General features: G+C 38.7%; 1 protein-coding gene across 1 annotated transcript in view; it reads right to left on the bottom strand.

Moving 5' to 3' along the window:
• stk32a (serine/threonine kinase 32A) overlaps positions 1-25,692 on the bottom strand; it is a 129,000-nt gene that overhangs the window by 101,165 nt on the left and 2,143 nt on the right. Inside the window, exons 3-4 of the mRNA XM_074672660.1 lie at positions 12,760-12,815; positions 8,892-9,043 (exon numbers count right to left, since the gene is read on the bottom strand). Coding sequence (XP_074528761.1) covers positions 8,892-9,043; positions 12,760-12,815 — 208 coding nt within the window. The remainder of the gene's footprint in view (positions 1-8,891; positions 9,044-12,759; positions 12,816-25,692) is intronic.

Here is a 25,692-nt window from a genome sequence, read left to right as displayed (position 1 = left end):
CTCTGAATCAGTTTTTAATTCAGCGTCTACATCTGCTCCACCTCACATGCTTTTCAATGTGACCTCTCAGTGGCCTCCAGGCAGCTGGTCTGATGGGAGAGCGTCCTGCGCCGAGCTTTTAGAGGCACAGACACCCCAGGCCACTCCAGTAATGGAAGTCTCCAGACACCACAGGAGCTCTGAAGCTAATGGTAACACGTCCGTATGAAAAAAACACACTTCCTCTCTGTGTTTCAGAGGTAGCAGCTGTGACAAGCAACACCACATGGTTATGTCAGTGGTTGACCAACTGATGCAGTTTCAGAATAACAATCAATCCATCTTCATAGAAAATGTTTAAGACACATTTTATTCTTGTTTAAGTGGATCATGGCTTTTAAATCAAGCTGGGCAGGTTTTCAGACCACAATACTCAGCAAAACCTCTGAGGACTTTTTATAACATCACAGCAGGAGCCAAAAACTAGTCCTCTTCTTCTTGGAAAGTAATGGCAGTTTTGGCTGAAGTCCTAAATGAGTCTTTTTTTTCTGAATATCACTTATACCAGTTTACGTAATGCTTTTAGATTAGACCTTTAAGTCTCCTGACAGGAACTTTGAGTTTGTGTTGATTTTGGTGCCTCCTGTGGACATAATTCTACCTGAAAGTTTTGCTTTCATTTCTTTTTTTTTTAGAGGCAAATTAATCACTCATTAAGAAACTATGCTTTCAAAAAAAAGGTACAAGAAGCCTGTTTTTGCAGTGTTGATCACAGGAGTGTCACAGTTGCTGAAAACTCAATTTTATTATTTACCATCAATAAAATGACAACCGTTAAAAAAAAATTAGAAAATGCAGTTGTTCCTTGACTTATGAGTGCCACAACTAACACATTTTTTTAGATACTAGCCGACTCAAGGATAGAGTTGTGCTTGCATTTGTTTTGCAAAACTTTCAGACTCTCAAAAAAGTTGCAACTGGGCGTGAGGTGGCACTATTTACTCTTTGCTAACTCATTTAGAAACATTGTTAAAAGGAGGATGAACCAGAGTTTATTAGACAGGTTTTTTCCTCCGAAAACAGTTGCACATAAAAGTGAGGAAAGCATGAAGAAAAAGGCAGAAATCAGCCAATGAGATTCAGTTATTCCGTCAGCATCTTCAAGTTTCTTGTGGCACATTTTATTGTATTGTGTATACATTTTCTTATCTAAAAGCATCTTTTAAAAAATTTCTGATTTTTAGGGCCTAGTACGGACTAATGACATTTTAATTAGTTCTAATGGGGAAAGTTCATTTAAAATATGAGTAATTCGAGTTTCAAACTCTGTTAGCTACCACTCTTCTTTGTCTGTTTCTTGTGTTTTTCGTCTCTTTACGTCATCTTTGCATTTGGAGCAGATCATTACTTTGTCTTCAGTGATATTTTTACTATTTTTGCTCCTGTGTTTGTCTGGAGATCCTACATGTAACCATGGCTGCATTGTTTACAGGTGAAATTAGCTGTTAGTAGCCTGTAGCATATCAATGCTAACTGGTGCAAGGCCTGATGTTTCCCCACAAGGTGAGAAGAAGGAGGTGAGGATGACGTGCTGGTTCTCAGGTGTGAGCTAAGAAGTGACGACATGGACCTGTCCTTCCATCCATTGTTATTGGGAATGTAAGATCTATCTCCAATAAGATGGACGAGCTAGCCATGCTAACCCAGCAACAGAGAGAATACCAAAAGGCAGAGTAGCAACATGCTATTCACAGACATGGCTAACAGAGCTAACATCAGACACCAACGCTACATGTGAAGAGCTTCACCTGCTGTGAGCAGACAGGATCCAGGAGACAGAGACTGAACAGACTGCTGAAGAAGCTCAGTCCTGGACCCTGTGGAGGTGGAGGCTGGCTGACTGGACAATGATGGACAAGCTGTCAGCATCTATTTTCTTATGGAGCTTTTTGCACTTTCTATACACTTTCTTACTTTTGTTTTCTTGGTTGCTGCTGTGACTCCTCCTGAATTTCCCCTCAGGGATAAATAAAGTATTTTCTATTCTATTCTGTTTTACTTAGGTCGTTTTTTGTTTTGGTTTTTTTTGGTCACAACCACCATAGGGGGCACTTCAGGTAAACTGGCAGGTGGATACTACAAGAAATGCAACAAAGACACCTTGCTCCTGTACCAAGACAGTTTTTGAAATGACAGTGATGAAACGTCCATACTACCCTGAACACACCACCACATCATCGGACCAAAGCCCCTTCTTTAAACGGACGCAGCCTGCCACCCGCTCACACTGTGACACGATGGATCGATGCCGACAGCCCTTCGACCTTCCTCCCACCTCGTCTCCCAACACCTCCTCTGACTGACATCTCCCATCAGTCTGTGTTTAATGCTGCCTGAACACACACATGGAAGGGCTATCATGCAGCAAAACACACACAATAATCTTCTTTTTCCTTGAATCAAACATCTCCTTCAACCAAAGTACCCAATCAGCACGTTGTGTGGTCTTCCATTACTGCAGGTCACCTTGACACGGGGCCAAACACTTGACATGCTGACATGCTGCTGCGCTGTATTCCTTAAAGCCCGAGGTGTTAGGAGTGAAAGAAGGATGCAACGTGCAGGTTTTGCAGGAACACAGTTCGTACAGTTTGTACCTTTAGCATGAGCAGGTCTTGTGAATACATCCTTTCGTTGATGGAGTCTTGAATGAAACTGTCAGAGTGTATAATACACCCCAGCAGAGTGCAACGTATATAGATCATGGCTGTTGTTGTAAAGCTTTTACATTTCACTGCTCGGAGGGACTCCTGTCTTTCCCTTTGTTACGATGCTATATCTGCTTGGTTTTCTTAAGAGACGCACATGACTGGAGAAAAACACTGATTGATGTCTTATTCAGTATAAAAATGAAATGCATGATTACATAATAAATGTAAAGAATAAAGACTCACCCTGGAGCCAGTGAAGCATTCACTCCCATATGTTCAAGACTTTTGCTACTGCACTTCCTCCGTCATTTTTAATGTTATGCAACTATTCTTTTACAAAACCATGTTACATCATCCTGAAGTATCTTATGGAATCTGCTTAAAGTAGATTCAGTTGAGACATTTTGACAAAGTTGGTGGCGAACAGCGTTCAGTTCAATCAAAGTTTGCCAAAGAAAACCAATTTGACGCCAATCATTTGGTTGGAAATTGAAATCAGCATGACATCTTTGAACAACTTTATATTTGAATCTTGAGCGTTTACTGTTTCTAATCTCAGCAAATGAGCAAAAATCTTTGTTTTCCTGTGCGATTTTCTCAAGCAGCTCAAACAAGCTCAGTCTGAGTAAATTAACCAGACAAACTGTACTTTAAGAGCTTCTCTCGTCATCCTCTGACCTTCCAGAAACCTCACATCAACACATGAAACCTGAAGGACAAAGCACTGTGTATACAACGTCTTCCTCTCTGGCATTTCTTACATAAACAATCAAATTAACTCGACGCCAAAAGTGTGGAAATAAGCCTAAAACAGCAGCATTTGATGCTGGTTGGCTTCGCTCCTCGTCTCCGCCTGGTTCCCACAGAAAGGCCAGAGAGACGTTTACTCTGAGTCACAGCAGCACGGTGCCAACAAGGGCTCCCCTTACACTGAGGGACTTGATGCAGCAGAGGCACAAACGGGCTGCCCCAGTGGTGCTGGCACATCAGTGCACTTACTGTACCACACACACTCACACACACACACACACGCGCATATTGCCAGAGGTTAAGATACTTTAGACAGAATACAGATTCTAACTTTACTGTATGAATGGAGGGAAATGTTTTTTTGTTTTTTTTTGAAGGGAAGAAAGGGAAGGAAAGCATGTGGTGAAAGAGGAGGTGGGAGAAGAGGAATGGAGAGGAGCAGAGGTCCAGGTCACGTAGCAAAGGGACGCAGATATGGCCTGGGCCCGTATGCATGACCAGCCATTGTACTGTAGTGACGGGCCTGAGCCAGGTTAACATCCCAAAGGAGCGTTAGATTTAACCGAGGTATACCCCACCATTACAGGCGCTAACAGCAGGATAACAGCATCTGTTCGGCTGTTTTGGCTAGGCGCCGCCTTGTTGGCTATGGCTGCCTTTTGCAGCAGCTCTCTCTTCTTTGTCCGTTTCTTGTAACCTTTTTTGTGTTTTGTTTTTTGTCATCTTTGTATTTGGAATGGATCATTACTTTGTATGGCTCATTTGTTGGTCATGGACACCAAACTGGTTTTGTGATATTTTTTTTATTTTTGCTCCTGTGTTTGTCTGGAGATCCTACATGTAACCATGGCTGCATTGTTGACATGTGAAATCAGCTGTTAGCAGCCTGTAGCATGTCAATGCTAACTGGTGCAAGGCCTGATGTTTCCCCACAAAGTGAGGAGAAGGAGGTGAGGACGACGTGCTGGTTCTCAGGTGTGAGCTAAGAAGTGAAGACATGGACCTGTCCTTCCATTCATCGTTATTGGGAACGTAAGATCTATCTCCAATAAGATGGACGAGCTAACTGTGCTAACCCAGCAACAGAGGGAATACCAGAGGGCAGAGTAGCATCATGCTATTCACAGAAGCTTAGTCCTGGACCCTGTGGAGGTGGAGGCTGGCTGACTGGACAATGATGGACAAGCTGTCAGCATCTATTTTCTTATGGAGCTTTTTACACTTTCTATACACTTTCTTACTTTTGTTTTCTTTATTGCTGCTGTGACTTTAATTTCATTGTACTTGTTACAATGACAATAAAGTTCTATTCTATTCTATTCTATTAATGCAAAGAGTTATCCATAATAAGGTACAGGGGCCCAGGCGTATTGTATCCCAAGGACCATCATCTTTGGGCTTTGTAACACCTCTCCAGAATCCAACGGGTGACGTCAATGAGACTATTTTTTGGTTTGGACAAAAAGAGGATCGAGGATTAAGACAGAAAAATCGAGCCTTGCTTTTGTCTGGATGCCGGCTCAATGCGGCTCATATGCCTGCAGGTAATCTGTCCCTGTCTATGACCTTGAGCGCTTACCACAGGACGATCATAACTTATGCCAACTCAACACGGGAGGAGGGGGGAGGCAGAAAGAGTGGGCACAGCGCTGATCCAAGCACATCTCTGGAGGAAATCTCCCCCCACCCAGGGGGGTTTACGCTGCCAAAAGCATTAACTTCCAACCCTTTTTTGTCCAACACAGCATGCAATCAAGCAGCAAAGCAAGCACTGGCATTGTTTGTCTGATGAGTCTGTGCTCTGCGCCTCTTTCCATACTTTCGTTCACCTCCTCCTCTTGTTTTCCCCTCGCTGCCTCCTCTCTTTCACGGCGCTCTGGCTGTTCTCCATTTTCCTCAACCTCACCGTCCTTTCCAATCCTCCTCTCTTTTGACTTCTTTCTCATTCAGCCCCTCTGTGGAAGGATTTAGCTTTGTTTCTCTCGAATGAGTAATTAAAAGACAAAAGCTTTTGAGTCCAGCTTTAAAAAGATATGGAATTTAAATGAGAGGAAGGGTAGTGAGAGGATAGAGGACAAAGACGAGGGGAAACTACCTTGAAAGTGTTGATGCCAGAAGGATCCTGTTCGGATGCCACATTTTCAGCTTTTTTCGTTTCTATTGTGAGAGTGAAGGAGAAATCCAGGCGGATTTGCAGGGGCTGGCATGACGAGCAATCCACTCCACGATTACCATTAAACCATGATCGGCTATTCATCCTCTAAGAAGCTGGACTAATGTTTGAATAACTGTAGATGAATCACAGGATGACATTTGATGCTAAAATTAAAAAGAAACTAAGGCTCAAAAGTGGATATTCGAGGTCTTTTGGCACACGTGCCCTCCTCCCTCTTTCTGTTTAATAGTTAAGTCAGGGTGGCCTCCTCCCAAACATCACAGAGCGGGAGTGCTTATCAAGAATTGATGTTGCCTTTCAGCCGGAAACCCGACAAGCCGTACTTCAGAGGGATCTGAAAAGTAAGATTCCCTGGTGCTCTGTAAGTTTCGGCTTTCAGATTATGATGAATGAGCCTCTGAAGAAACCTGATGAGTCATCTTAGATAAGTTTAAATGAGCTCGTGCAGAGTTGAGGGACAGACTTCCTCAAACCCTTCAATGTGCTGAGGCAAACGAGAAGACGCTACCGGGAGACGAGGGTCGTGCCCGAAAAATTCAGCTTGGATCAGTGAGCAAACCAGGTTTTGCTTTTAGTGACTTCAGAGATAGGATGATGCGGGTAGAGGCTCAGGAGTGTCTACTTCTCAGGACAACATCTCTCTGCATGCGAGACCCAGCACAGAGCTCTGTCACTAGATATTAATCTTTATAGATAAAAAGTGATGGATGGAATACAGTCAACATAAAAATAAAACAGACACAGAGCGCATTACCAAATTAAACACAAGAATTTGTGCTCCGGTGGAAAAACCCAAAGTGTGCTGTAGACGCTTTTAGGATGCACAACTCCAAAATGAACCAGACCACGTCATCATGAAGCGTCTGTTCACACGTTGCACTAGATATTTTACTTTTCTGACGGACAGAGTCCTAAAAAAACTGTCATAATGAACAATGATCCCTCAATTAAATACAATGCATGATGAGATTTATTTGTGATAAATTATAAACTTTAGCATGTCTAGGGATGAGTACCTTTCACATTTAAAATGATACGGTACAGATGCCCGGTACCTGGCAATCGATACCAGTACTCAATGGTACCAATTTTGAGTACTTTTTTTGTGTTTATGCGGTAAAAAGTATCGATTTGTTTGATAGTAAAATACAAAAAAAAGTCAATTTAACAAATTAATTCTTCAATATATAACTTTGCAATGCTGTGTTCATGTCCAGTATGGAAAACCGTCTTCTCTCCCACTCCTTCACAGTCACAAGGATGCGTTTAGGTACCTTAACATGGTACCTTTTGATTTTGTCGTGAATCAGTACCCAGTACTTTTGACAAAATTTGGTTGGTACCCATAAAAGTACCTTATTCAGTACCCATCCCCAAGCATGTCATTACAAAAGTGACTCAAATACAACTTGTAACACTGGCTATGTGGGGGAATAATATTGTTTATCGGTCAGAATGAGGAAATAATACACAAATAAACAACAGCAGTCTAGAGGTTTATAAAGCAAAATAAAATTTGCTCTCACAGCAGGCGGAAAAAAAACTTTTTATAATTAAACTGAAAAGACTCAGAATAGTTTTCTAGATAAGTTTCTTCAGTTTTTGCTACCTTTTTTATATTCTGATTTGCCTGAGCTTAAACTTTTCTCCTGGGCTGCGCAGACTCAAAGTGGATGCTTGTTTTGGTGTAATCAAGGAGATCAGCATCAGGTTACGTGTCTTTGCCTCAGACGGCTGACTTCTCGCGTTCGTTTGGATTTTATGGAGGCTGATGCCCCAATCTGCTGCTGCATTAAAGACTGGAATGACCACTGCTGCTTCAATCAGTGTTTTAAAGTCTGGAAACATTTCACCCAGTGAAGTCATGAAAAGTCAAGGCGACTCTTAAAAAGACAAGTTTCCTACCAGAACCCACCTCCCTAGAAGGAATCCTGGAGCACGCGGTCACGACGTACAGGAGAGGCCACCTCAGAGTCTTATTGGTCACAGATGCACCTTAACCATAGACTGTTTATAGAGTGGGCAGCATGGCTCCGCCATTTCCCATTGTACAGTTTTAAAGCCAAAATACCCCGTCACAGGCGCGGCCATTGGCAGCCAGAGTCTGCGCAGTAGAGACTCAGAGAGAATCTGAGTGAAACCCAGTAACATTTTTTTTTTCAAGAGTCTGATCTCTTCTTGACTCTCCCTCCAAACATATTTTACAATCCTCGAGAAAAATACACAAGAACGTCAACTGTCAATCATCCTTAAATGTGATGTAGAGCCTCATTTTTAACTCCTTATAACTAATGAAAACAAAACTTTTCAGAAAAAAACAGGACTTGAATACAAGGCAGCCAAATAATATAATCAAATCACCACAACAAATGGACGTGAGAAACATTTCTACCAGGTGTATTAATTTTTTAAAGTTTGACCACAGCCCATCTGGAATGACTGGGGAGATGGATTTTTTGACCTATACTCCAGCCAACCACCAGGGGGACATCACTTTGAGCCAAGCAAGATGACGTTCATTTTCTATACAGTCTATGGCCTCGACATATTAACTCCATAGATTTTAAGGCGCCGTCAGCAACAACCCATGGCAACAACATGACAACATAATACCCAATCAATTATGCACGCTCGCCACCAACTGGACAGGGGGTCAACTGCAGATGCAGTGTAATGAATGGTTGTGTTGGTAGTGTTCGCTCTCATTTTCTAATCTGACAAAATGACGAATGATGAGTAAACTTCAGATTTTTCTGTCGTTGCTCAAAAAATCCACCAAAGACCTCTGGTTTACATGAAGCCTGAAATCATCAATCACCACAATGGGACACAGAGAACACTGGTCACACTGGTCAAACAAACTGGACTTCAGGGTTGAAGTGCTTCAGCATGGTGCCAGTGTATCCTTATATACTTATTTTAGAAAATGAGGAATATTCTGTTAAAGAAACTTGGTCAAATGTGGTCCCAAAAAAAAAAAAAAACACAAACGTAAAGATCTAAAAGGTCTCATATGATGTAAAAGACATTATTCTGTGTCTGTGTCACTTTACTTGAGCCAGACGACCCTGAGAATGTGAGAGCAGAGAGCCTCGTTGTTTCTGCAGCCTACCTGTGAGTAAAACGACTTTTACAAGGTGAAAGGAAAGGGTTTCAGTGTTTTTCAGCCAGGAAAACATTTTGTAAACAGCTAATAATGTATTTTTAACACTATATGGGACCTTTAATCGAAACACACTTTTCTGAAAAGCCACAGTGAAACTCGTGCTCCTTACCAGAAGTTGACCAGGAAAGGATGTTCAAGGTTCTGCATTATCTGCAGCTCTTTCAGGACGTTCCTGACTTCGTTCCGCTCCACGCACTTCAGCTTGTTCATGTACTTCATGGCGTACATCTTCTTAGTGTCTTTCTTCTGCACAATGCAGACCTGACAGGAGCACAAAGCGGGACATTTCATACGGCTGTGGGGAACAAATGGTCTGAGTGCTGTGTTGGTGTTGTGCTTGTGCTGCTGCTGAAAGTGACTCATGTTCAGCTTCCTGCAAACACAAAATAGCATCAAAGTCCTTCAGGAGAACAACAAATGGAAAAGATCCAACATACCTACAGATATTTATAAAATAAGCAGTGAAGAGATCAGTTATACATTTGATAAATGAGGACCAATGAGAGCAAAAGGGAGCGGATTAGGCAGCATAAAGAGCGCGTGGGGAAAATTATGAGACATGACGGTTTACCAGTGAAGTTGGCCGACGGTATATCACTAACACCGGTATACTGCCCAGCTCTACATAGAAACCAATAAGAGTCATAAAAACAAAGGGTTAAGTCCATAAAAGACACATAAGGACAGAGATCACACAACTCTCATGGTGAATTAAAAGCCAAAGAATAAAAATTGTTTAAGACGTGACTTAAAAGTCGGTGAGGTAGGGGATATTTTTGTTTCAAGCGGCAGATTATTAACTTGGGAGCCACCACCGAAAAAGGCTTGATCGTAAAACCTTTCACACCCATGTGTTGAGGACTTTAAAGATGGGGAACGCCATGCTTTCATTAAAAACACCAGCAGGTGATGCAGATATGTCTTGCCAGATTGCAAACTGCTCTGGTTGCTCTATTCACGTCAGCGGAAACAGACACAGAGTGTGATGTGATGTGATGCTGGGGAAATGTAGAAAACAACACCTGGTGGAGTCTGTGCGGCTGCTCTGTTGGTTTTAACCAGAATGAACGTGAGCGCTTCCTCCTGACGACTGTTTTCAGGATGCTACAGCGTGGAAGCCCATGTTTGCTGGTTGCACACGTCTGTTCCCTGAGCGTCAATAAGCCGGTGATTACTGCGGTCTAAGGGAGTGATCTGTGGAGCAGCTGGCTCGGTTAATCAGCAGAACCCTGACCACTTCGCTTCTCCTATCCAACAGCTTGACATCCTGTGTGATCACACGCTTATCTGCTGCTGGACTCAGTATAGATGTCCTATATGAGCATGTGCAGGGTAATATGTCTGACTCTGTGAGTGTGTGTGTGTGTGTGTGTGTGTGCTTTAAGAGCTGATGTAAATTACTCTGCACTGTGTAGATTAATAGCAGGAAGGGGCGTGGCTGCTCTAACCTCAGATTTGTGAATGTGGCACGGATTTTAATCTTGAGAAAATCAAGCTCTGAGGTTTTCTCTGCAGAAACCCACAATGAAGGGGTGAAGTTTATCATTTAACTGGTTAATGTAAAAATAATTTGCGACTTCTTTGTCATTTCCAGGTAAAAATGGTTCCTGTTGCTTCTAAACGTCTTGTATAATAAAATATAAATTGATGTTTTTTGGGTTAGGACTGTGAAAATGACAAAAACAGAAATCAATTTATTTGTATGCCCTCTGGCTTTAAAAAAATAAAATGAGAAGTTTTCAATGTTAAATGACATTTTATGATTGAAATCCATAAGTAAGTTAATTAACAGTCACATCAAATTGAAACTAATCAGCAGTTGGAGCCCAAGGGCTGAATTAAACTCATGTAGCATATTTGTACTGTGGATGTCTTGAATTTCTTATTGGTAACTGATTTTTAGGAAACTTTTGTACATGACTTGATGTTGTAATTTATTCCTTATTGTTCATCTATTTGCTCTAAATCCATTAATGTCCATGTTAAATAGCTTCCCAATGGAGAGTGGAGTGAGGTATCATTTTTATTTTCCTGCTTTGGTATTGAATGTAAAATATGTGACAAGGGTTGGTCCCTCTTAGTGTTTTAGAGTATCATGTTTCAGCATCACCTGCTAACCAGAGACTGTGTAAAGAATGGACAGCGTGGCTCTGCTTTTTACCATCGTATGGTTATGAAGTAGAAAAAAAAAGTTTTTTTTTTTTCTTTTTTTTTTTTTTACTATGCATGAAAAAAGGGAACAAGAACAGCAGCTGTCAATAATCGATAAACATGACATAAAACCCTGTTTTCCACCTCTTATAACTAATGGAAACGAAACTTTCCAGAAAAAAGGGGACTGGAATGCATGGCAGCAAAATAATGTCTTCAAATCACCACAACAATCGAACATGAGAAATATTTCAACCAGGTGTAAACATTTTTAAAGTTTGACCACAGCCCATCTGGAATAACTGGGGAGATGGATTTTTTGACCTATACTGCAGCCAGCCACCAGGGGGAGCAGTTTTTGTGGCGACCTCACTTCGAGCTGAGCAGGATGACGTCCATTTTTTTTTTACAGTCTATGCTGTTAGCGGCTAGCTTTTACAAGTTCTTGTCTGGAGTGTCCTGTAGACTCCTCTAGGTCTCTGCTGGGTTTGTTTGGTTTACAGTTGTTCTGTTTGTTATTGCAGTGAAATGTTTGTTTTTAAGAATTACTGAACCTATTCACGTCTCATTAGTTTACTGCATTCAATTGCCTTTTACTTTGACTTGTCTTGTCTTTATGTTGTTAATATTACAGTCTTGTCTTCTACACCTCTTACAGTGTGTGTCTTGATTAATGGTACTAACATCTGTCAGCCTTCACTCTTGTAGGGGATGCTAAAGTGTTTAAGATACAATGCCAGTGTTAGACTGAAAGAGGTGTTACTGCTAAATGTCAACTAGAATAACCAATGTTTCTCATCAAAAATCTGATATTGTGCAAAAAAGGTTACAATGAATATGATTTTATCAGTCTACTAAAAAGTGAAATTTAAAATGGTTTTAAAGAGAAAATACTGTCTTCAGCATACTGACTTGCTCAGTACAACAAAACCCATATTATCAAGTTTAGAAATCAAATATTTTAAATGTATTTAAATTACACTGTCATAACGTCTAAAAATGTGAGTTATATAACATTTGTCACCATTTGACAATTTAATGGGACTGATTCTTTGACTGGTTAAAATGAAGAAATCAGGGGCGGTGTCATGGGTGGGCCCAACGGTCCCAGGCCCACCAGCTGCCTTTTTATTTAAAAAAAAACTTTTTTCTTTCTTCCTTTATAATCCATTTTCAAAAACCTGTTTTAAAGAGGAATATTATGAAATTTTGTCACTTCGAGCTCAGTTTTTTATTGTTAGATGCCCTGTCTTTATAAAACGAGCCACATTTGTCGATCTTTTAGCCTGCTGTTAAAAAGTTATCAATCATTCAGTCTCATCTTATACCCATCTTAAATCCTGGCTCCGTCCCTGGTAAAAAGGTCAAAAAATACTACGACACCAACATCTATGCAAAATACACATTTAAACAAACATTTAATGTGTTTTTAGCAGGTTTAAAGCAGATTTTTAATACCACCCTTTTCCCTGCCCCATTACAGTATCAATATGGCGTACCTTTGTCTCTTCTTTTGCCCTTATTTATTTCCCTTTGTCGTACTCGAACACCTACGCACTTTTTTTGTTTTAATATAAAAAGTCATAATAAAATATATAATAAAAAAACAAAAATACATAACTAATACAAAAATAATAAAAATAACGAATAAATATAAATAAATAAAATAAAAATGAATAAAAATAATAACAAAAAAAGAACACTCACGCACTTAACTGTTCTCCAACTGTGCATCAAGATATTTCTCTGTCATGAAAGTGAAATATTCACTTTGTATAGTTTTAATCCTGTTAGTAAAGAAAGAACTTTTGCAGAAATAGACTTACTTTTCCAAAGCTTCCTTTTCCGATTGCCCTCAGGATCTGGAAGTGGTCGAAATTTACTGCAAAAGAAGAAGAAGAGGGAAAATTAGTGGTTGCTGGTGTACAAAAGGTTAGAAATATTTAGACTTAGATTATATATTCTTTTTGAGAATTTACAGTAACTTCTATAACTTCTTCTATGTGTGAATGGATGCTTCTGGATGTTTATGGAGAGTATGCATTACAGCTCTGGTCCTGACATAATCAAACACATTGATGCCGACAGCGAGAAAAAGCCTGAGACGTACACTAAAGAAACACTGTGCATCAATCCAGACTGATTAGCATGTGTCAGTCAGATTCAAAGTGACTAGCAGATGAGTTCCTCCGTTAGTTTAAGCCGTGGAAAAAGAGCTGTCAATGCGTCAATTCCACTCGTGCAGATTTCAATCATTACACGCTCTGTTACTCATGTGTCCATCATCCAATTCAGCACGTTAAACCATTCAGAAATCTGCTGCTTGAATATGAATCCATCTCACGCTGCCGTTCCTCTGCGCTGTCGGCTTCTCACTTTTCCTCCATTTTTCCTTTTTTTACCCTTTGTAACGTCACCTCTCTCCACAATCACAGCTGTCTCTGGCAGTAGCTTTGCAGGAAAACAACTGTGTTTATTTGGAGTGTGTGTCTTTGTGTGTGTTAAGTGTAAACACTGTCATCTGTAATTCTATGCATGCACAAGAGCGTATGTGTGTGTGTGTGTGTCCTTCATGAGCAGGGCCTCATATGGTCCCTATCAGAGTGGGTTGTGCAAACACTCAGGCACAGATAGTGTGTGTGTGAGGAGGAAGTGCCAGTGATACGTGACTAACAGAGCATATCATTAACTGTCACATCCAATAGATCCAGTGACTGCAGGCAAACTCTGAGTGTGTGTTGAAAGAGAAGCAGGTGATTCTTTCAGTCTGCATGTTTTGGGAATATTGTGAGCACATTTTGAGTATTAAGTGTGTGCATCTGTGTGTGTGTGTTTCTAGATAAGTGCAGGGATGGGCAGCAGATGTTCCATCCTCAGGGAAACGACACGAGAGGGAAAACCTTCTGTCCTGGTTGTCATGGAAGCGAGATACAAACAGCCCCATCCAGTTTCAATTGGCGATAAATGTTGCTGATAGACAGAGGAGAGTGAGACAGCTCTGGTTCAGGGTGTGTGTGTGTCTCTGAGTGTGTGTGAGAGAGAGATATGCTTGCACAATAGGAGAGACTTTTATACGTGTGCAGGAAAGAGGATGATACAAACGCTGAGGGGGAGATAGAGCAGCAATAAAAAAGAGCTTTTGTTCAGCAGAAAAAAAAAACATGCAGCCATCATAAAAGAGCGGTTTGAGCTGAAGCTTGTTTCACTCCTCTGCTATAATGTCAGTGACCTGTGGTTGCCCTGGAGGCCTCCATCTGCTGCAGATTAAGTGTTTGCATTGTTGCAATGAGCCTGCAGCAAGCGTCACAGTGGACGTACTGTAAATGTACAGATCTGTATCCATTAGAATGATTCACAGAGCCAGTTTCAGAGCTAAAGAGTGAGTTTGTTTCATTTCTGAAAAGTAGGTTTCCATTTGTGTTTAAATTAGCATTTCAAGCCAATGAACTGTTTGATAGTTACCGACTTCTACACGGCAATTATTCCTCCCACAGAGCGTGTAATGTTAATTGGTTCCATGTAGCAGGAAGAGACTTTTAATTGTTAGACAACATGACGTAAGGGATCAGTTCAGAAAAAGAAGAGGCAACACTTAGTCCACAGGGGGCACCAAAATCCACACATAATTCCTCATAAAAATTCAATTTTCCTCAACAACCACCATATAAAAAAGATATGTTTGAGGTACCTTAATGTTTAGGATACCTTTGCAAATTCCTCAACACGGATGAATAATTTTAGCAAATATTTTTCTTTGTTTTTTTTTCCTTTCCTTTTTTTTTAACAAGAGCTGTATTTTCACTTTAACAAAAAAAACAAAACAAAAAAAAAAAACGAAAAAATGAAATTGAAAAAAATAAATAAATAATTCATGAAATTTTTCAGGGTGAGCAGCATGTGTGAATGCAGTCATCCCTGCACACATCAAAAAATATGTACACACCTTTGCAAATTCCTAAACAAGATTAAAATTTCCTAAAATAACTTTTTTTGTTTTTTTTCTTTCCTTTTTTTAATCAAGAGCTGCATTTTCACCATTAAAAAAAGAAAGGAAAAAAAAATGAAAAACTTAATGAAATTTTTCAGGATGAGCAGCATGTGTGAATGCAGTCATCCATGGACGCATTGAAAAAATATTTTTAGGACATCCTTGCAAAATCTTTAACACAACGTTATAATTTGATCTTACTTTAATGGGTTTTTTTTTATCGACAGCTGTAACTTGCACTCTGACAAAACTGAAAAACTTCATAAAGTTTTCAGGGTGAGCTGCATGTGTGAACACAGAAATCCATGCACACATTGAAAATAATATGATGGGGATACCTTTATGTTTAGGATACCTTTGCAAATTCCTAAACACAGATTTAAAAAAAATGTTTAATTCCTTTTTTTAACCAAGAGCTGTTTTTTCACTTCAACAAAAAAAAAAAATCATAAAAAACTTCCTGAATTTTTTTGGTGGGTAACTGCATGTGTGAACTCAGTCATTCATGCAAAGATTGAAAAAATTATGTTTAGGATATCCTTGCAAAATCTTTAGCACAATTTTATAATTTAACCTTATTTCAATGTTTTCATTTAATCAATAGATGTATTTTGCACAAAAAAATAAGAAAAACTCAAAAACATCCATGCACACATTGAAAAAATATGTTTTGGATACCTTTGCAAATTCCTGAACAGAGATTAATAATTTTTCCCTTTGTTTTGTTTTTTCTTTCCTTTTTTTTTAATCAAGAGCTGTATTTTCACTCTAACAAAAAAAAAAAAAAAAAAATTCATGATTTTATTTTAGGTGAGCTGCATGTGTTAAGACAGTAAGCCATGCACGCATTACAAGAAAATTAAGATATCCTCTCAAAATTGTAACCACAACGTAATAATTCAATCTTACTTAATGTTTTGTTTTTTTAACAATTGTTTTTTTCATTCTGACAAAAAACTTCATAAAAGTTTTAGAGTGAGCTGCCTGTGTGAACCCAGTCATCCATGTGCACATTGAAAATCAATTTTAGGATATCCTTTCAAAATTATTAACACAATGTCATAATTTAATCTTACTTGTTTTTTAATCAACAGCTGAAATTTGCACTCTGACAAAAAAAAAAATACACTACATGAATTTTTTTAGGGTGAGGTGCATGTGTGAACACAATCATCCATGCAAAAATGGCAAAAGATAACGTTTAGGAGATCCTTTCAAATTCTTTTACACATTTTTATTATTTCATCTGAATAATTTTTTGTTTAGTTTTTATCCAGAGCTGTATTTTGTACTCAGACAAAAAATTAACAACTTAATGGAATTTTTCAGGCTAAGCAGCATGTGTGAACAGAAATAGCCAAAATTTGAACCCCACTCTACTCCAACTTTTTCGAGCTGGCTGGTAAGTTTTGACTTGAAGCAAGCTAGCAGGGGTGATGACTTGTGAATCATACATCTTAATGTCATGCAAATCAAAACATCAAACGAAAAGGAAGTTGAATGACTTTCAAGAGAAGAACAGCAAAGACATCTGCATACGTAGCACTGATACAAATGTAAAAACTGTGATCACAGCATCAGTCTCTGCTGCTTCGTCTACCGTCGTGCTGTAAATATTACTCTGTGACTCTCACAGCATGCTTTTGATTTCATATTCTGCCTCCCAAGACTCATTCCTCCTCCCGCCCACCACTGTCTTTGTTCGACAGAAGAGACTTCACGCTGAGAGGGACGTGTGTTGGAGAAACTTTGGAAAATTACAGGGGCAGAGCTCCGGAGAGTTTCACAAAAAATTTAAGCAGAGCACATTTGAGAAAGGCTCAAGAAACTGCCTGCAGTGGATAAAGATAAAGAAGAAACCTGGAAGTTTTTATGTGGACAAAAAAAATGTCTGATCTCTTCAGGTTGAGATGAAAACTTCTCTCTGTGATCACACATCAGGCTCGTGACGATGTGCAAATTTCTCAACTTTTTCAACCCATCCAAAGAACAGACCACAAACAAACAAACAAACAATGAGTTATTGTGTCCCTGAATAATTTCCAGCCCCCTGCCCTTGTCTGCTGCATTCAGCTGCAAGCACAATTATTCCTTCTGGGGACATAACTCTTTAAAAATCCAGAAATTTACATAAACAGACGGTTGAGTCCTTCTTTTTTTTTTTTTTGGTAAGAGGCTCGGCAGTTTCCCCACCAGCTGGGCAGTGTAGTTTTTAATAAACTTTACTCAAACAAGAGAGCTTTCAGGGACTACTGGATTCATCAACGTTTGATGCTGTCGAGACTCTAAAATGGGATTTTCTCCGGATAAACTGGTGTTATTTTTTCATAAGTAGATAGCATATGGGACGGTGTAATGCTGCGGTTAACAAACTCATTTTCTGTCTTTAACGTCTGTAGGAAAACAGAGATATCATCCACAGCCCTGTTGTTGCCATGTTTGCTTAACTGAGTGAATGGTCTCAGATTAGCCGGCTCACTCTGTTTGCTTCTCTTTCTCTTTTCCTTTCATTCCCATTTCTCAGTGAGACGCCTGTAAATCACTCAACGACCCTCCAACGTGGGAACATCAGAGCTCCCGCTGTTGCTCTGACAACTGAAACAGAACCCTTGGGTCCGTGTGTCCCTGCCATGCGAATAAAGCATGATCAGCAGTAAACAAGGCCCGTCCATTAGCCGGAGTCTGCTGCATACACAGGGTGGAAAACTCCGGCGGTACACACATTATTCTCAGGGGAGATAAACATGTCATGACAGAGATCACCTTCATGCACACGCACCTGTAAATCAAATAATATGGGCTGAGGATGAAGCTCAGCGTATGAATCTGTGTGTGCGATGACGCCAGCACAGGAAACGACCATGACGGTTTATTTATCCTGCCTGTTATTCGTAGAGAGAAATCTAATTTAAACATTTGCTTAGGTGGAAAATGTATTTAGAAATTGACACTTTCTTGGCTGCTCCTTTTAGTGTCGAATAACTTAGAAATTTGCCTTTTAAATCATAATTACCAAAACATACTCCTGAAATAAATAAGTGACACAAAAAACAGTAAACTTACATTTTAAAAGGAAATAAAGAATGTTTTTGGTTGAAAATGATCACACAAATTAACTTTGTGAAAAACTGTGAAGCATAGAAAGTTAAAACTTTTTGCACGCACAGTTTTTTTCCAAATCTAGCTTGATAATCAGTGTTGGGAATAATGGTGTTACTACTTTTACTTCCAGTAATGGGGAATCTAATTGATCACTATTTCAAATGTTACAGCCATTACCATTACCTACAGTGAAATGGGGGGCGTTACTACACTGCAAAAAACTGAAATCCTATCAAGTGTTTTTGTCTTATTTTCAGTATCAAATTTTTTCAAGTATTAAAATTTGTGTTGTTATATGTATTATGAGCCACACTCATCTGGTCAGTCCAGAAAAATGTCTGGATTCAAGCTATTAAAAGACAAAAATGAGGTCTGAATTTCTTGTAACAAGTAAAGAAAAATCTGCCAATGAAACAAGAAAAATTTGCTTTAAACTAGAAAAAATTTTTAAAAGATGTCACTTTTCTCTTGTTCCAAGCAACTCAGAGCTCAATTTTGTCGTTAAGTAACTTGAAATAAGAGATTTTTCTGGACTTGTCAGGTGAATGTGGCTCGTATTAAGTCTAAAAAGACATTTTCGACTGAAAATAAGACAAAAACACTTAAGATTTTAGATTTTAGTTTAGCAGTTAGTTTTTTGCAGTGTATGTATCTGACCTGGATCACTCAGCCAGGCACAGAGAGGAGCTGCAAATAAAATGTGGGGAAAAGCGTCAGACGCACAAGTAATGATGAGAACAATCATGTTGATGCATCTTTAACAAAGAACTGATGCTAAAGTCAACTTTTCAGCAACAAATGTCACACAGCTACCTGTGCGTGTCTGTGTAACCTGCAGTCAGAGAGGATCTCATGCAGCGTCTTTGGATCAAACCAACTCCAGGGAGAGGGGTGGGTGCTTTACAAGGTTTGAATGTAAGACACAAGTAGCTGACTTGTTTTGACTTGTAAAATATCAGAGATGACAGGAGCAGACTTAAGAATAAGGGGTTAATCTGGAGAAATTACAAGTTGGGAGTGGAGCAGGAGACAAGGTTAGAAAGTGTGAGAATCCCTCCTAAATCGAGTTTGGACAGTTTTATCCCATACTGTATAAAGCATGGACGTAGCCTCCACGACATCACCTGCCAGTTCCTGAAACTGTGAAAATGAAGCCAATTCGCAGATGCACCCATATTTGCTATGACACCAGCTGTGAGTTTTTTTCTGAGCAGCTACAGGGCGCCAGCCAGTCACGTGACCTGAGCTGTGCCTCTGATTGGACAATCAAATGATCCTAATAACTTCTTAACCACCAAGTTAGTTTTAGACCCAAGCCATTTTTTTAACCAGGCTGCAAATACGCTTTTTAAAGCTGTAAAAGTCTGTTTTTTTACGACTGGGTGCTAGGCTTTATTTTTGCTAACCAGATGTTGCCCCTTGATCTATCCGACCTGGCTCAGCCAGACACAGGACAGGGAGTGCCGAGAGGTCTGTGGGGTTAAAACTGGCGTTTTCAGGATGGAAGTAAACAGACACCACTTCTTTTTAAATGAACCCAGTTATTTTCTTGTTATTTAAGGATCTTATCCCACAAGCTATCAGTACACCCACAGTGAACGAATACTGATAGATTTTTGCCTTTTGCATGCTAGAAAATCGACGGCATTATTTTAGAAAAAGACATGTAGTCCAAGCATTCATTTTGGGTTAGACAGATGTTAATTTTGTTACCTTCGGGAAAAATAACATACATGCAGAGAGGAAGACTTGTTTGAGAAGATTTGGGGACTCTATTTGTAAAAGATGTGGAGTTATTAGATGAAAAAGGTGAAGAGGATTGGGTACTAACTGATGTATTATTGTATTATTGAGTAAAGTTGCATTAAATCTGATATTTCATCTCTTTATATCTCTGTCTGACATTTCTGTTGCCTGTACCTCTGTGTGGAGCTGGGTTAATGTAACGATGTAAAATTGATGAAATTGCCCGGAATGGTACAGGTGGTTTATCAATGTAAAATGTCAATAAAAACAGTGGTAAAAAAAAGTGATGTAAAGTAAAAGGCAAAACATACATGTGAACATAATGTCACAGAGCAAAATCTGCTCAAGAACTGAATTATTTTTCAAAATTAAAGGTTTTTCAAAAAAGTAACACAATAAATACTTTTTCTGGTAACTAATTACATTGATGAAGGGGCAATTCAGTTACTAATTCATTTACTTTTGGAGGAAAGTGATGACTAACTATAACTAATTACTTTTTTTAAAGTAATTTCCCCAACACTGTTGTGATAATACTTCAATTCTTGGCGATATTAGCCGATAAAAAAAAGGCTGAAATGGCACAAAAACATAATTTTTCCATCCATCCCTCCATATTTTTGCAATAACAGCTGATTCAAGACATCAACCCTTGTTTACATGTTCAGACCCCTCCTCAGTGATCCTTGGAGATTCTGGTGACCTACATTCCCAGAGCCAGAGGAGATGCCTAATCCCTCTTGTGGATTCTGGGTCTACCCCGGGGTCTCCTCCCAGATGGGAATACCCAGGGAAACCTCCACAGTCAACGTCCTGATCCCCATGAGCTGCTCTCTAATCCCAGAGGAACCCACTTTTCTCAAGTCTTTGAATTTGCCACCAACTATATTTAAAACTGGCGTGGAGTTTGTTTAGCAGTGAGGAACTCTGGGTGATGAATTCTGCTCGCTAACCTCAGAGAATTTATGTGCATTTTCAGCATATTTATGACACTGTCAGGATTTATTTATGTGTATTGTTGAATTAACAAACAGCCAGAAAAGCCTCCATTACGGCCGGTAATACCTTGAAGGGACCTTCCTGTGGTGAAAACTTCATTTGCATCTTTATTGCTGCTTAGCGAAGAGAAAGCTCGGTGCACACTCTTCGTGCTTTGAACTGTCGGGTTGGGGGAATCCTGCCAGCCTGACGTGAGTTTCATCAGCCAGGGGATTACTCTGCCTCCCATGAGTATTTTTTTTCAGCGTCTGATTCAAAGCTACGCGTGCCTGTGTTTGTTATTCTCGAGCCCTCGGTGAAAACGCCCACGCTGTTTCTGTGAGCGTGGAGTCAGAAAGGTGTGCTGTTGCACTGAATCAGCGGCTCTGTTATGAGTGACATTTCCAGAGCGGCACGCTATATGACTAAGCAGCGAGGTTAACCATGAATAATGATTTCCTCTCTGATAGCGGTCGCCTCCAGTGAAGAGGAGAAAGCCACAGATATGGATTTCATTAGCGTGCGAGGTGTAATTTGACACAATCAGTGTGAGAAATGCTTTTGGTTCGTCACAGGGTAATGAATAACCCTTTTATCCAGATGGAAAACAAAAGCGCAGTGATGGATGGGATTTTAACCTCGCAAAGAATCAGATCATGTCAAATATCAGACACAGAAACACCTCTTTGCTCTACAGTGAAGTGAAACCTGGGAAAGCCACTTCACCCCTGTCTCGCAGACTTATCTGAAGTCCTTGGAGTGCGGCCAGAGTGGAATTAATTTCACAGAGATCAATACGTTCACATTGTGTTATCTGCTCGTGCCACCAGGAAGAAAGAAACGAGAATACGTTCAAAACAACAGCTTTGCCAATCAGAGTAATAACTCCCTCTGTGCTGCTCACTTCACATCCATCAGCCTGATGAATCAAAAGATAATAAGCCCGCAAGATTTCAACATATGTCCTAAAATCACAAATAAGAAGACGTCACCACAAAACCAGAAATTAAAAAGAGAAGTCGAGGGAAGATTGCAGAAAAACCAAACACTGATGGGAACTCAGTCTTATTTTGGCGAGCCAGGACACATGGCAAGAGACGCTCATCCAACTCTCCAACAGCTTTTATTTTAGTTCCCCTTCAGAGTCTGTAATCTGCTCAAACATATTTAATATCTTGAGGAATGGCCTTATACACACCAGAATACCATAATTGCAACTAGAAAAGCACTCAGAGCACAGACCACCAAGCATATTGTGACTGTCACCAACACTTTAGTCCTACTTTAATGTTATACTCCCTTTCAGCAGACTGTCTGCTACAATTCGGTGTGAGTTGCAGGTTTGTACGATAATTTGTTTCCTGACAGGGTTGAAAATTATGATGACCTAGAACAGATTTCAGGCAGGATCTGGATCGAACTTTAACATCTGTCAGAAATTATGGTGACCTTGTCTTGTATTGTTTTGCGAAGCAATCCGACCATTTATGGTGGAGTTACATACACATATGGTGAAAACAGCCCTATCTCACAATGATGAAGAGTCCCTTAAAATATTCCTGGATCCAGACGGTGATCCAGATCACCTCCAAAATTTAATCACTTCTTCCTTATCACATTTTGAGCATTTCCTGAAAATTTCATCCATATCTGTTTGTTACGTTTTGAGTTATGTTTTCCACAAACAGACAAACTCTCCTGAAACCATAACCTCCTGAGCGTAGGTAAAAATCAAACCCCTGTTTAATGTAGAGAGATAAACTAGAATTTAGACCAAAACCACCCTTTTACTAAAGGCTTTAAACAGCTCTTACTTTGCTGTAATAAATGACATCTCAATATGGATATCAGTGGGGTTTCATGGGCTTTTGGAGACAGCCTCAAGTGGTCAATCGTGGAACTGCAGGTTTTTGCACTTCTACACTGGCTTCATGTGTTAACACCAGGGGCTGCTGGGATGTTTGCCCCAATTATTAATAAACACTCTTTCTTCTTCTCAGAGAAGTTCATGAGTATGTGGAAACATTTAGTAATTTATTTCTAACTTGGAAGTACTGAGATCAGCCTGTTACTAAAATGCCATGTGTGAGCTACAACTAGTTTCCCCAGGGAAACAATAACCTGTGGCACATATCACCAAAATCAGAACAGATGCTTACTAACAGCCAGGGAAATATGAAAGACAAGCAAGCTCAAGTGTCTCATTAAAGCTCAAATAACTGATGAAAAAAGGAAAAAACTGCTACAGTGAACCTTAATATTATTTTCTTCAGTGTTTAGTTTCAGGTTTTTAAAGTTTAAGTATCTGTTTAAAGGGGACCTATCAAACAAAGCTCCAGTTTTTGTGCTAAATGTTACAAGAGTTATATATCACAAAGGCAGGTTGATTATTTTGACTTAGTGTTTATCTATTTATCTATCTATCTATCTATCTATCTATCTATCTATCTATCTATCTTTATGTCTATATATATATATATATATATATATATATATATATATATATATATATATATATATATATATATATATATATATATATATATATATATATATATTTATATATATATATATATATATATATATATATAAATGATTTTCATTTAATTCTCAGGTGTATTTGGTTCCACCTCTGAAGCATCATCAGCACATATAAGGGAGGGGTATTCATGGTATTCATATTCATATTCATATTCATATTCATGATATTCATGGTATGGCAAAAAAGGCTCAGGGTAAACCACTCTTTTCTCTTTAATTATTTATTTCATCTGACCTTTTTTTACCAGGTAAAATGTTTGAGAACCAGTTTTCATTTATAAACATGACCTTGACAAGAGGCGCCAACAGGAACGCATACACATGTAAACTACAGAGATAAAAAGACTCATAAACATGATTTTCCTACTTTTAAGAGATGTCTGAAGACTCATCTGTTCAGGGAACACTTAGACCTTAATCTGAGCCTTCTCCTGTTTGTCCTCAGGGGCAGAATGAGTCAGAAGGTCTCAAACCCAGATCTTAGTGAACTTTTGGCACTAATTACTAAATGTTGTTGAAGATTGAAGTATATTGTTGCAGCTATTAATTAAGGTCAGTTATGGCTACATTATTCTACATGAAAAAAAATCTAATTCACTAGGTTTCTCCTTCTGTCTAAACTCTTGCTCTTTAAAGCCAGTCATGAGAAGGCATCACCTTGTATTTGTAGTCTCCTGATCTTTTATGATCCTCTGGCAGGAACTTTATCGTCTCTGGATTTCAGCTCGTGACCAGAGGTCGTCTGGCTTTCGCTGATCAGACCAACTTTAAATTCGCGGCCAGAAAGTCCAAGATAAGATTTTCTTGCTGGAAATCTATTTTTGTAATAGTTTTAAAATAGTTTTGTTTGTTTGAAAGAAGCCAGATTTCATTGACCATGATTGATTTATGAAAGACTTAGGATAGGCACCTTAGTTTAATTTCATTATGATCGTTTTAACTTTTTTTTACCTGCTTGTTTTTTTTATCTCTTATATTGAATGTCTGTCTATGTGGAACCCTGCTTCTTTAGTTTTGAAATGTGAAGTGTAAAAAGAGTTATTTGTCTCATCATTATTTCAAGACTACTTTCAAATGTTATTTTAGGGGCTGCTAATCTTAGCCTGGACACTCTGGTAACAGTATCAAGTTAAATAAATTATAAAGAGATCTTTAATAAGTTAAAAAACCTGAAAAAAATTCCAAAGAAACTAGAAGAAGTTATGTTATCTGTCTGTCTGGTCTTCAACCTGCGTCTCTGAAGCCTCATGCGGCTCTTTGACTCATTTTGAGTGGCTCCTTGTAACTTTTAAAAAATATTACTTAAACAGAGAATTTGGATTTTCTTACAGGGGATACAAATAATTAAAGACGTTGACACTAGATAAAATCATGCATGAACATTTTGTTAAACTAAATATGCATCACATCTTGCAAGGAAGCTGTAATTTTTTTTTTTTTTAGATTCATGTGATTTTGTTTAGGAAATTTTCAAATTTAGAAAAAATCCCAATTTTGGAGAGTTTTCAACTTTTTTCTTTTTTCTTTTTGGAAAGAATTTTAATTACATTTTTAATGATATTGTTTGCAAATATATTACATTTTGGCAATATTTTGAATTTTGAAAATTTTTGCAGTTTTTATTTTTTTTTATTTCAATTTTTTTGAACTTTCAAATTTTTTGAAAAATGTTGCAACTTATTGAAATTCTATTAATTTTGAAAAATTACAAAAATATGAAATTACAATTTTTCAGTTACAAAAAATTCAAATTTAAAGAAAAAAAAGAAAGAGAAATAAGATAAATTTGACTATGTTTATTTTTATTTTTTATTTATTTACTTTTACTTTTTTCTTTTTTTTTTCCAACATTAGGTACATTTTGTGGCTCCCAGCTGGCGTTAATCCAGGTGAGATAAGGCAAAATGGCTCTTATGAAAGTAAAGGTTGCAGGCCCCGGGTTTACAGCATTTTAGTACCAAACTGCTTAATGATCTGGTTCGCTACTCCTTTAAGAATCCATATATTTTGTTTACTTTTTATGATACACTATTAAAAAGGAAATATTTCTGCTCTGTTTAAAATGTAATTTATAAGATGTCATGCATGATTTTCATAGATACAGGATCAGTCTTTTATTAGACTCAGTATTAATTAAAACGGTATTGATTCTTAGAGCTGACAGTGCACATCGCTAAAGTCGAGGGGTTTCTTTACTCAGCAGCAGTATAAGCAGCATCACAGAGTCTCACCTGACATCTAAGGTGTATTTATTCAGCCTGAAACACACCAGGATAACAAAAGTCTTTTTGAACATGACCTTTCTTTGTCTTTTCACAGTTTCCCTCAGTTCAAAGCCACAAAAGGTGAAGAAACTCAAAGAGACTGAAGTGAAAAAAGTGAAAAAAGTAAGTGTGATGTTTTT

Source organism: Halichoeres trimaculatus, unplaced genomic scaffold (assembly GCF_033239565.1).
Source record: "Halichoeres trimaculatus isolate MK-OKI-2021-1 unplaced genomic scaffold, fHalTri1.1 fHalTri1_scaffold_6, whole genome shotgun sequence".
NCBI lineage: Eukaryota > Metazoa > Chordata > Actinopteri > Labriformes > Labridae > Halichoeres > Halichoeres trimaculatus.
The sequence above is the reverse complement of the archived record's forward strand: the minus strand, read 5'-3'. Positions and strand labels throughout refer to the sequence as shown.